This window comes from Camelus ferus, chromosome 26 (genome assembly GCF_009834535.1).
Source record: "Camelus ferus isolate YT-003-E chromosome 26, BCGSAC_Cfer_1.0, whole genome shotgun sequence".
In the NCBI taxonomy this organism is placed as follows: domain Eukaryota; kingdom Metazoa; phylum Chordata; class Mammalia; order Artiodactyla; family Camelidae; genus Camelus; species Camelus ferus.
This window is the reverse complement of record NC_045721.1, coordinates 3,711,503-3,724,305: the sequence shown is the minus strand read 5'-3', so window position 1 is coordinate 3,724,305 and position 12,803 is coordinate 3,711,503. Positions and strand designations below refer to the sequence as shown.

The window sequence follows — 12,803 nt, the reverse complement described above, 5'->3', positions numbered from 1 at the left end:
ATTGTATAAATATACCACTTCTTCTTTATCCAGTCACCTGTCGATGGACATTTAGGCTATCTCCATGTCTTGGCTATTGTAAATAGTGCTGCTATGAACATTGGGGTGCAGGTGTCATCTTGAAGTAGGGTTCCTTCTGGATATATGCCCAGGAGTCTTTTGAGGAATCTCCACACTGTTTTCCCCAGTGGCTGCACCAGACTGCATTCCCACCAGCAGTGTAGGAGGGTTCCCTTTTCTCCACAGCCTCTCCAGCATTTGTCATTTGTGGACTTTTGAATGATGGCCATTCTGACTGTAGTTTTGCTTTGCATTTCTCGGATAATTAGTGATATTGAGCATTTTTTCATGTGCCTATTGATCATTTGTATTTCTTCCTAGGAGAATTGCTTGTTTAGGTCTTCTGCCCATTTTTGGATTGGGTTGTTCAGGTTGTTTCTTATTAAGTTGTATGAGCTGCTTATGTTTTCTGGAGATGAAGCCTTTGTCGGTTTCATTTGCAAAAATTTTCTCCCATTCCGTAGCTTGTCGTTTTGTTTTACTTACAGTTTCCTTTGCTGTGCAGAAGCTTGTAAGTTTCATTAGGTCTCATGTGTTTATTCTTGGTTTTATTTCTATTGCTTGGGTATTGTCCTCTGAAAACATTTTTGAGATGTATGTCAGATAATGTTTTGCCTATATGTTCTTCTAGGTGGTTTATTGTATCTTGTCTTATGTTTAAGTCTTTGATCCATTTTGAGTTTATTTTTATGTATGGTGTGAGGGAGTGTTCTAGCTTCACTGATTTACATGCTGCTGTTCAGTTTTCCCAACACCATTTGCTGAAGAGACTGTCTTTATTCCATTGTATATTCTTGCCTCCTTTGTTGAAGATTAGTTGACCAAAAGTTTGTGGGTTCATTTATGGGCTCTCTATTCTGTTCCATTGGTCCATAAGTCTGTTTTTGTGCCAATACCATGCTGTCTTGATGACTGTAGCTCTATAGTATTGTCTGAAGTCTGGGAGAGTTATTCCTCCAGCCTCTTTCTTTTTCTTCAGTACTGTTTTGGCAATTCTAGGTCTTTTGTGGTTCCATATAAATTTTATTATGATTTGTTCTAGTTCTGTGAAATATGTCCTGGGTAATATGATAGGGATTGCATTAAATCTGTAGATTGCCTTGGGCAGTATGACCATTTAACAATATTGATTCTTCCAATCCAGGAGCATGGGGTATCTCTCCACTTTTTTAAAGTCTTCTTTAATTTGCTTAATCAGCGTTTTATAGTTTTCCATGTATAAGTCTTTCACCTCCTTGGTTAGATTTATTCCTAGGTATTTTATTACTTTGGGTGCTATTTTAAAGGGGATTGTTTCTTTACTTTCTTTTTCTGTTGATTCATCATTAGTGTAAAGAAATGCAACTGATTTTTGAACGTTAATCCTGTAACCTGCTACCTTGCTGAGTTCTTTGATTTTTTTTAGTAGTTTTAGGGTTTTCTATGTATACTATTATGCCATCTGCATATAGTGACACTTTCACCTCTTCTTTTCCAATTTGGATCCCTTTTATTTCTCTCTCTTTCCTGATTGCTGTGGCTAGGACTTCCAAGACTATGTTGAATAGGAGTGGTGATAGTGGGCAGCCTTGTCTTGTCCCAGATTTTAGTGGGAAGCTTTTGAGTTTTTCACCGTTGAGTACTATGCTGGCTGTAGGTTTGTCGTATATAGTTTTTATTATGTTGAGATATGATCCCTCTGTCCCCACTTTGGTGAGAGTTTTTATTACAAATGGGTGTTGAATTTTCGCAAATGTGTCTCTGCATTTATTGAGATGATCATATGGTTTTTATCCTTTTTCTTGTTGATGTGATGTATTACATTGATTGATTTGCATATGTTGAACCACCCTTGTGTCCCTGGGATGAACCCCACTTGGTCATGATGCATAATCTTTTTTATGTGCTGTTGGATTCTATTTGCTAAAATTTCGGTAAGGAGTTTTGCATCTATGGTCATCAGTGACATTGGTCTGTAATTCTCTTTTTTGGTGGTGTCTTTGCCTGGTTTTGGTATCAGGGTGATGGTGGCTTCATAGAATGAGTTTAGGAGTATTCCCTCCTTTTCAATCTTCTGAAAGAGTTTGAGAAGGACTGTTACAAGTTCTTCTTTGTGTGTTTGGTAGAATTCCCCGCTGAAGCCATCCAGTCCTGGACTTTTATTTGTAGGGAGGTTTTTTATTGCTGATTTGATTTCATTTCTAGTGATCAGTTTCTTCAACTGGTCAGTTTCTTCTCGATTCAGTCTTGGTGGACTGTATGTTTCCAGAAACTTGTCCGTCTCCTCTAGGTTATCCATTTTGGTTCCATACAGTTTTTCATAATAGTCTTATATGCTATTCTGTATTTCCATGTTATTTGTTGTGATTTCTCCATTTTCCTTTCTTATTTTGCTGATTTGTGCTCTCCCTTTTTTCTCCTTTGTGAGTTTGGCCAGAGGTTTGTCGGTTTGTCGATTTTATTTACTCTTTCAAAAAACCAGCTTTTGGTTTGATTGATTTTTTTCTATTGTTTTTTTAATCTCTATTTTATTTATTTTCTCCCTGATCTTTATTATTTCCTTCCTTCTGCTGACTTTTGGGTTTGAGACTGTTTCTTATTTATTGACATGAAGAAATATGTCTTCCTTTTTAATTATAGTAAAAATTGTAAATAAAACATATATTTAACACTGTAATATACTGTTTGAAGGGTGTATTACATGGAGATAGGCATTATTCCAGCAATGCAAGCCCTTAATACTGGTTGTGATGGAAAGCTTCTTTGAATCTTTATTTATAAAATAGAGAATAGAATAGTTTATCAAACTGATTCTAGTGCACATAGGTAGGCGAGGGGAGAGAAGAACATCTCATCATGTTCATTTCAAACTGGAAAAGGAGGATGTTTGGGGCATGTAACTGCCCACAAGTAGATAGGCTGATCAATGAACGGATAAATGAAATTACTCCCTTTTTCTCACCCATTCTTATACATAGGAATATAAGAAAATAAACCACATAATCTAGACTTTGCCCTCAGGAAATATGCTTTTAGTTCTATTTGGATTTTTTTTGAGCCTTGATTAACTGTTTCTGAGACCATATTTGTGTCTCTTGTTCAAAGAAGGAAGTCTTACATGTTAATATCTGAGACCAAGGCTAAGTGCTATCATAGTGTCCCTCGCTTTTTTTGTCATTACAAAAGATCCAGCTGCACATTGATCTGTTTACTTGAAGGAAATTGTATCAGAAGCATGGCTCTTAACTTTTTCTGGCTTGGTTTTCCCCTGAAAATAACCCAGGGAGGTATGACTAGTTCATTATTGCTTCGGTGACACTGTCTAAAGAGCAGTAGAATGAAAACAGGTTTGTGCACAGATAATGCTGGTTTGTCTAACATTTTGTTTTTCTCGCTGGCTTCATCAGAGCACCTTCAGTTAATTAACAAGCTGATATTTGTTCTTAATTAGCAGTGGTGTAGAAAATAATGATATTTTTAGATTATTCATCAGATGGTGGGTATTCTCTCAGATACTTTAGAAAATCCATCAGATAGTCTTAGTAGATTCCCCCAAAGATACTCAGACTAAACTGAAATGTGGATAGACAAATATTTAGAGTCTACATAGAAATCAGGTTAAATAAATAATTAGAATAATATCCTTTATTTAGTGAGCGTTTACTATGTACCAAAGACTGATTTTGTTCCTTCACATGTAACAAATTATTCATCCTGATAGCCTATGAGGTGGGTATAGTTATTATTCCCGATTCAGAGATGGATAGACTGAGGTATGGAGGGATTAAATTAATTTCTCAAGGTCACACATTTTTCTAATACAGAAGATAAGAAGTAATGTCACTAAAGTTGGAAAAAAATGTAAAAATGTCAGGAAGACTGGTATTGAGCTTTTGATCACTAGGTGGGCTCTGTGAGTAAAGTTCTTACACTGAATATTTGCTCTGTTAATAACTGATGGCATGACCTTAATTTTCATCAACTGTAAAATAAGAATAAAAATATCTCCTTCACAGGGTTAATGTGAGTATATATTATGAAAATGCATAAAAAGTGAGAAAATAAACCCTAACTCATTATAGTACCAGTTGGCTATTTTTATACTTATGCCAACTAATATCAATAAATGCACAGTTCTGATCTCTCAAAGATAAAAATTGTATCTGATTCTCAAAATTTGATATTTGTGGTAAGGTAGATGTGAAATACAGGTTCATCTGAGACGTATGTATCTTGTACATTTAACTTTCTTACCAAGTGCGGTTGTTCAACTCTTGACTTTACATTTAAAATTTTTGTTGTTGGTTGTTTTAACATGCTAGTTTTGTGAAAGGGCAAGTTGCAGAACCATTGAAAACGAACGTGCACTATGTATTTCCCAACAGAAATGCAAAGGACATGGGGTATGTATAATGGTTACTCTATTTTTAAGTATAGTCACTTTGATCCATGTGGTAACATTTTTCAGTATAATAATGCGTAGAATTATTTGAAGTGTACAAATTTCTTTGGAAAATTGAAATTAAGGGAAGCAGATACCATTATTCACACATATGTATGTGATTTATGTGTTCAATCAGGGTTTATAGGCCTTGTGAGCAAATAAGCTTTGAAATTTGTACTAAAATGCAATGTGAAACTATTATTATAATGTTAGATTAAGATTATGAGATTTTAGAAATGAAGTATTACACACATTTATACATACATATAAATATTGCTCATAATTACTATGTGTACTAATATTTAAACACAATATATTTATATTATGCGTATTGTTTATAATCTAGTATTTTCATGGGAGCAGAGTTTCCTGTTCATTCAGATCTGCTTCATCCTTCAACAGCTTCATTGTGTTTCTCTGTATGTCTCTTCCATACTATATTTGGAAATTTATTCATTGATGGACTTTCAGAGAAGGCTGAATTTTTACTTAACTACTGTAAATAGTAGGTAAAGTGGACACTGTTGTACATTCACCTTTGCACATTTTTCTGATTCCTTAAATTGTTAGCAGTGAAATCTGATGAGCAATTTAAATTTTCATTAATATTACATGGTTTTCACCTATCATGTATAAAAAGGTGTATTTCCTTACATTCTGGCCAGACTAGTTTCTCTATCTTTTTAATCTCTTCAAACATGCTAAATCCACTGTTAATTTTCATTTATTTAATAATTATATAGTTCTTAAACATGTATGGTCACATTTTCCATTTGCATATCTATTTGTCCATCCACCATGGAATAATCTACTGGGTTATAGGAATTTTGTAAGCTTTGTAAGTTCTTCCAAGCATGCGTTTGGCTTTAACTGTGTAGCTCTTGTCTCCTGCCATCTCGACGCTTCACGTTTCATATAGTCATCCAGGGTAAAGGTGACCCGTGTGTCTTTTATCATATTTTTCTCTCAGATCACTTATATGTCCAGTTATTTACAGATTCTTTTCAATTTCTTCTTTATTTAATTTGAATCTAATTTCTTACTAACTTTTTCACAAACCTACATCTGGATTCTCTGTTCTGTTTCTGGCCCTTCTTTTGATTCACCCACCAGATTACATTTATAGATATTTCCTAGCCACCTTCTCTCTATTAAAATAAATTTTGCTATCTGTGTCTGATGAAGCAAACTTCTTCCTTTAGTTCCCCCCCTTTTTTTGTAAAAATTGGCTCTTGTGATGGCTAATTTTTTAAAACTAGCACAATTCATAGTGTATTTGAACTCCTACTGTTTTATAATTTCTAGGTTCGTCATTCTCATGCCTTTGTAGAATAAGGCATTTCAGTTGTGTCAGAATATGATATACTTTTAAAAAGAGTTTACTATTTTTACTATTACAAGGGACGAGAAAATCTCTATAACATTTGAAAAGATACTGCATGAACATTACATTAATTTTTATTTTTAAATTGCTTTCCACATTAATATAAAAACTACCCCACTGTATGTGTGTGTGTATATATATAAAACATACAGTACTTAGGGAAAGAGTTTACTTTGACTAAAAATAACAATGTGTGTAATTTTTACGCTGTACGTAAAATTCTCTTTTTAAATTTGATTTTGGTTCTAGGTTTGCAATACTTTAAATAATTGTCACTGTGATGCTGGATATGCTCCTCCAAATTGTAGCGAAAGACCCTCATCACCAGGAGGAAGTATAGATGATGGGTTTTGGTCTGCAGATGGTTAGTATCTAAGTCACTTTGCTCCAACAGAGCTGTCTGCACTTAGGAGAGATACTCTACACCTCCACGGTTTACATGACTTTGAGCACCTGACGTGTGGCCAGTGCAGCTAAGGAACTGAAGTTTCCACTTGATTTCACTTAATGAAAATTTAACTAGTCACTTGTGGTTAGTAGCTACTATATTAGACAGTGCAGCTCTAGATCATAGTGTCAATCAACATTTTGTATGTGCTTTTAATTCACATCCAGAAATGAACATTTTATTAGGCCATCTCTTAATTTTAACCATGGTTCCCAGAACTTTTCTATGTATACAATGGAATTTTCTAGATAGGTATGCTTAATTGATAGAATAGGTGATAGTTTTATTACAGTCTGTATATTCAGTTATACATGTAGATATATATATTCCTTTTCATATTCTTTTTTATTGAAGCATTGTCAGTTTACAGTGTTATGTCAATTTCTGGTGTACAGCATAATGTTTCAGTCATATCCATATATATATTTGTTTTCATATTCTTTTTCATTATAGGTTATTGCAAGATACTGAATATAGTTCCCTGTGCCCTACAGTAGGACCTGGTTGTCTATCTGTTTTACATATAGTAGTGTGTATCTGCAAATCCCAAACTCCCAATTTATTGCTTCCTACCCTGATCTTTCAGGCAACCAGGATGTGAAGAAATTGGGATCTTCTTGGTGTTCTTTTCTCCAGCTCTGTTCAGACTCTTCTAGCATCTCTTTTCCACTCTCACCCCAGTAAGAGCTGCTGTCTCATTCGCTTCAGGCTGTCTCATACTGTGTGCACTTATATTTACCTTATCTTTCTGTAAGGGCACCTGGGAGGATCCGCGCACACACTGGAATCCTTAATCTGCAGAGCAGCTTTCTGTCTGATGCTGCACCCTTCATATTCCAGCCATTTCTCTGCTGTGAACTCTGTCCTCTGCTTCCTTAACCCAGTGGGAATGCTGCACTTTGCCTAGGACTTTAATTCTCTGTGCTGAGATCAGAAAATTGTCCATAGGTAGAATTGGATTTCCGTAACTCAACATCATGTTTTCTTTCCTTCAGATATTATAGTTATATATTTCCTGTTGGCTTCCAGAAACCATTTCCCTCGTGTAATTTGTTATGCTTCATATTTTTATTATTTGGCACCATTTAATGGAAAACATTCATCATGTCCCAAAGTGGAAGCACCCTAACTTTCTTCCTTAGAGTAATAGATGTCTCTCAATTAATCTAATAATAATTTCTTTAATCAGTCTTTGGAGTAAGTAAGCACATGAGAAGGAACCTCCATTTCCAATATGATTATTTTAGTAAAGTTGGATTAAAGGAGAGTTGACCTTTCCTGATGGACAAGGCAGGGAAAAGAGAGCTTTATAAATACTAAGTTGTACCGTAGCATAAGACTGCTACATGTTTGATTAGTTTCAATATTTTTGCACATATTTGCCAATTTATTTCTTATAATACATAAAACTTCCTGAGATATTTTATTTTAGGTAAATCACTTCTAATCAGCATAGAACTGTATTGTGTGTGTGTTTCAAAGTTACTGATTCTTTTGTCTTTTTGACAAATTTATTTACACTCAATATCATCATAAGTTGCTTTGCTGGTAATTCTGATTGTTTACTTTAGTTATTTTGTATTTCAGTTGTCTGGTTTATTTATTTTGTTTAATGGGACCAAGTTTCCATAGATTTTATTTTCTAATTTTATGTAATATCTTTATAACACCTGGACGAGTACTTCTCTATTCCTCTAATTTTCTAATTATTACAGTGAAAATTAAAGTTAAAACAGTGTCACCTTATACATCTATTATGGAAATTTAACCTTGTTTACTGTTATTGCTTTTTAAAATTAGACTCAGTTATATCAATAATTTTCATTAAATAATTAAAAAAATTTTTTTGCTATATTTTAAAAATGGAAGAGCCTATTAGATAATAATAGCAATTTACTGTGTTCTAAGTAGCAGTTCATAAAAGAGAATATGATGGAATAAAATACATTAGAATGTAGCACATAAATAAATATTAAATATACACATAAGGACTAAAAATAAATTTTATGTATATACATTTGACATGAATATGTCATGCACTTTGGTGCGTTGTCACAGAATATTGGAAAACACTTTTAAGTTTAGTCTTTCTATGACTATATTATTTGAATTTCAAATTTTTATAATTCAGATTACTAACATGATTTGAGTATCATTTTTGAAAAACTTAAAAAGTACCCTTATGTTTTCAGATAGAAGTGCAGACTTTCTGGTAAAACGACGTGGTGCTTCTCGAAAAAATGGCCTCTTGATCAGTTTCTACGTTTTCTTACCTTTCCTCATTTTAATTGCCATTATTGCTTTTAAATGGAATAAAATGAAGATATTTTGGAACAGAGAGGGTACAGTAAGTGGAGGGTAAGTAAACTCATTATTTTTTATATTTCATATTAAAAAATACTTTATCAGGAAAATTCAAATTTCATTCAGAATATTATAAGTAGGCATTCTTGTTGCATTTCTATACACTAACAATGAAATAGCATGAGAGAAATTATGTTATCATCCCATTTACCATTGCATCAAAAAGAATAAAATACCTAGCAATAAACCTACCTAAGGAGACAAAGGATCTAAATCTGAAAACTATAAAATGCTGATGAGGGAAATTGAAGATGGCACAAGCAGATGGAAAGATACACTGTGTTCCTGGATTAGATGAATCGGAATTGATAAAATGGACTACTCAAGGAAATCTATAGATTCAGTGAAATCCCCATCAAATTACCAATGGCATTTTTTACAGAAGTAGAACAAAAATTTTAAAATTTGTAGGGAAACACAAAAGACCCCAGATAGCCAAAACAGTCTTGAGAACAGAGCTGGAGGAAATCATACTCCCTGACTTCAGACTATTGCAAAATGATCACCACAATAAGCCTGGTTAACATCTGTCACCATACATAGCTAGAACAATTTGATTTTCTTCTGATGACGACTTTTAAGATGTACTCTTTTAGCAAGTTGCCAATATACGATACATTATTATTAATGACAGTCACCATGCTGTAAATTACATCCCCATGAGTTATTTATTAAGTTGAAGTTTGTATCTTTTTGACCCCCTTCACCCATTTTTCTCATCCCTCACCCAAAACCTCTGGCAACCCCAAGGCTGTTCTCTGTATCTATGAGCTTTTGTAAAAAGTTTTTATTTTTAGGTTCCATATACAAGTGGGATCATACTTTGTCTTTCTCTGTTTGACTTACTTCATTTTTTTCTTTACTGTAATGCAAGCCACGATTTGCTTAGGGAACATTTAGGAAAACGAGAATGCAGAAATAAGGGTAAATATGTGGATCTTGTTTCTTCTTTCTAAAGCAAATCTTTTTGTTTCTCATTTGTGTAGACAGAGATAAAATAAAATGATACAAAGTTTCCATCAACTCCTTTGTTTCCCAAGGTAGTTAATTTTATTTATCAATAAATGAGCAGCAGCCAGTTAAATTCAGAGTAGTATTCTGCATGTTTCATAAGTCTTCCTGTGCTCTTACTTAAGACATCTTGGAAAAATCTGAATAATTTCAAAAAGTAAACCTGACTTTTGGAAGAGATGCTATAGTAAGAGATTATTGATCATAAATAACAAAATCTGGTCATGACAGTAGTTTCGAGCAACAGTAAATGGTTTCAGGGCTGCAAGGGCCAGAAATGACATAGAGCTGAAACACAAAAGCATGGTGATGAACCGGGTGGTCAGGACCGAGGTCATTCTCTCCATCACCCAAAGGCTTATGATTGGCATCATCTTATTGTCTACGTCCATTCTCTCCAAAATGACTGCTCTGCCTGCACATGGTCCAGGGTACTTAGCTCAGCCCTGTCTAGTTTCATGTTCAAATAAAAATACCAGTCATCTGTCCACAGCCAATATCTCTTAGTTTATATTCTCAAGACACGGAAGGAAGTAGCTGTGCAGGTGTAGCTAAATTCAGCCAGTGTTCTGTCTGGGTTTCTAAGCCTGAGTTAGGTGTTCAAACCTGATCTTATCATCTGTGGCCAAGAATTGTAGCTGTTTGGTAGGAGCCTTTACCAGGGCATTCCTCTTGAACCGGAACTGTGTGTGCATACAAGCCAAAGACAGATGGAGGCTGCAAACATACCACAGAATGTAACAAAACATAGCTGACAGACAGAGAGGCCCCATTAAGGACCTCATTAATAAAAGTGGAATAATGAGTGATCTACATAGAAATATGATAATTGGAGATAGGATCATTTAAGAATTTACATTAAGTTATCTGTTTAACGTTGGAGAAGCATTATCATAGATACTTTAATATTTCATCCTGTCTTCCATGTAGACAAAATTGAGAAAAGTAACAGATGAAATTTTAGTTTGAAATTTTAAAACTGCTTAACATATTTAAAAGGTAGCCTAACATTAGAAAAATTCCAAACACTAGACCATGCGATCCCTGAGGTGGGATATAGGAAGCAAAGTGAATATTGGTACATATTAATTAGTAATTAGTATAAATTTGGCTTTTTTATTTTCTTGACTTTAAGATTAGAATGTCTTCTAACCTTAAAAAAATAACTCTTTCTTGTATACAGATCTGTATCAGAAGACAGCAGTAGTAACAGCACCCAGTCTTACAGTTAAAGGTAAAGGAATAAAATTATTGACAAAATAATATAATTGATTAAACAGTTTAAAAAATATTTTTAACAATACCTCAGTATAAGAAAGCTATTATTCCCATATTTCATTATTCTGATTTCTGTTTGTGAGTATTATACATGAAAACAAAGACAAAAACAAAGCATTTGATGTTAATTTTATTTAATACTTATGTAGAACCATTTAATGTTAACTTACATTAGCTACAGTTTTATTAACCAATATTTTTGTAATAAACATGGCTTTAAAGAAATTTTAAAAACATTCTTAAAATATTTGAGCAATCATGCATTTAATTGGTAGATTTAAGGTTCTAATTGATAGATTTACACAAATTGTCTCCCAACACTTATATGTCTTCCTGCTGACTCCCTGCTTATTGCTCTTCTTATTTTAGAAATGAGGAAACAGACATAAAGAATTTTAAAACTTCCCCATGTGTATAGAACTTCAGTTAGAGTTTGAGAGTCACACTCCAGGGTTTAAACTCTTAATAACGCCACAATTTTGACACATATTTTCTGATGTATGACTGGGGACTGGGAAGGGGATTTACATTTATTGAGGACCTAGGAGATGCCAAGCAAAATGCTAAATGTACTCACCCTCCAAGGCAGAAGAACAGTTCTTTACTATGAGAAGGGATAAAGTAGGCTTCTGTGTATAATGTTCAAATTTCTAACTCATATATGTGTAAAAAATTATGATATTTGACATATTAGACATATCACTGTAGGTAAAGGAAAAAATCAGGAATTGATCCAAGCTGACATCCAGAGTTCATCCCTTTACTTATGTGCCATATCTGACTTTGGTTGAGGATAAGTAATGGATCGTTGATCTGTTTCAGTATCTGCTGCCAAAGAAAATATTTATAGCTGTTACCCTCAATGTAAAATAGTCTTGTTTCTGCCTAGATCATCCTCTGCCTCTTCTTTGACAACTCTATTAAAGGCCCACGTCTCAGGTGGAGATTTTGGCACTTGGCTGTCTTCTTCTCATGTCCTTCATAGTCTCATCATCGTGCTGGGTGTCCTCCTGTGAACACCTCACCTCCACTCAGTTTCAGTCATTCTCCTAGACCAGTATGCCGGCCATGCCATGACCCCAATTCTTCCCAGATCTTAAGTCATCAATTCAATATCTTGCTTTCTTTTACATTTTCTTCCCATAGCCTTCTCCTGCCAGTAGTACTTTATGTTTATATTAAGTTCTTGCCTGAAGAATTTGACACAGTAGGTTAGGGTTTCAGTCCATGAGTAATAAATAAACATATCTTATCAGTTGACTATATATGTATTAAAAGGTGATTAAGTATATAGAAAAGATTGGAGAAGGCTGGTTTGTTAAAAATATTCTTTATGATGGCAGGAGTAGATGTGGAGAAAGCAGGTAATGGAGAAGCGACTGCAATAATCCAGGAGAGAAAGGATGTTACCCCAGACCAGGGTTAGTACAGATGATCTTAGGAACAAATTTTGAAGGTGAATCAACACAATGACTTGATGGTTTGGAAGTAGAGTGCAGAAAAACGTGCTTAAATGATGTGTATTGCTAGGAAGCAGGAAGATGGCGAGGCTGCAGTGTAAAGCAGACCTTTCTGTTTCTACATTTGTGCTCTTAATATATTTAAAAATTCATTTTACAGTTTATGGATGTTGAAAGAGAAAATCTGCACAAGTGATCATGGCCAAGGCAAGTGTCTGATATGCTGTGATAAGGAGTTTAAATTTTCTCGGATATGAATAGGAACATAGTTACTAATATGAACATAGTTAACATAGTTACAGTAGTTTTTGAAGTGGTCAGGGAGGGATTTAGCACAATATGGTTCGCCTTTTACACATTTCACAGGGGTAAATG

At 34.2% G+C, this 12,803-nt stretch overlaps 1 protein-coding gene across 1 annotated transcript in view; it reads left to right on the top strand.

Annotated features, from left to right (window-relative positions):
- The window catches only part of LOC102518756 (A disintegrin and metallopeptidase domain 3), a 59,049-nt gene that overhangs the window by 44,958 nt on the left and 1,288 nt on the right, over positions 1-12,803 (top strand). The window contains exons 17-20 of the mRNA XM_032468689.1: positions 4,362-4,442; positions 6,117-6,231; positions 8,508-8,673; positions 10,874-10,924. Of these exons, the coding sequence (XP_032324580.1) occupies positions 4,362-4,442; positions 6,117-6,231; positions 8,508-8,673; positions 10,874-10,922 (411 nt within the window). The 3' untranslated portion in view covers positions 10,923-10,924. The remainder of the gene's footprint in view (positions 1-4,361; positions 4,443-6,116; positions 6,232-8,507; positions 8,674-10,873; positions 10,925-12,803) is intronic.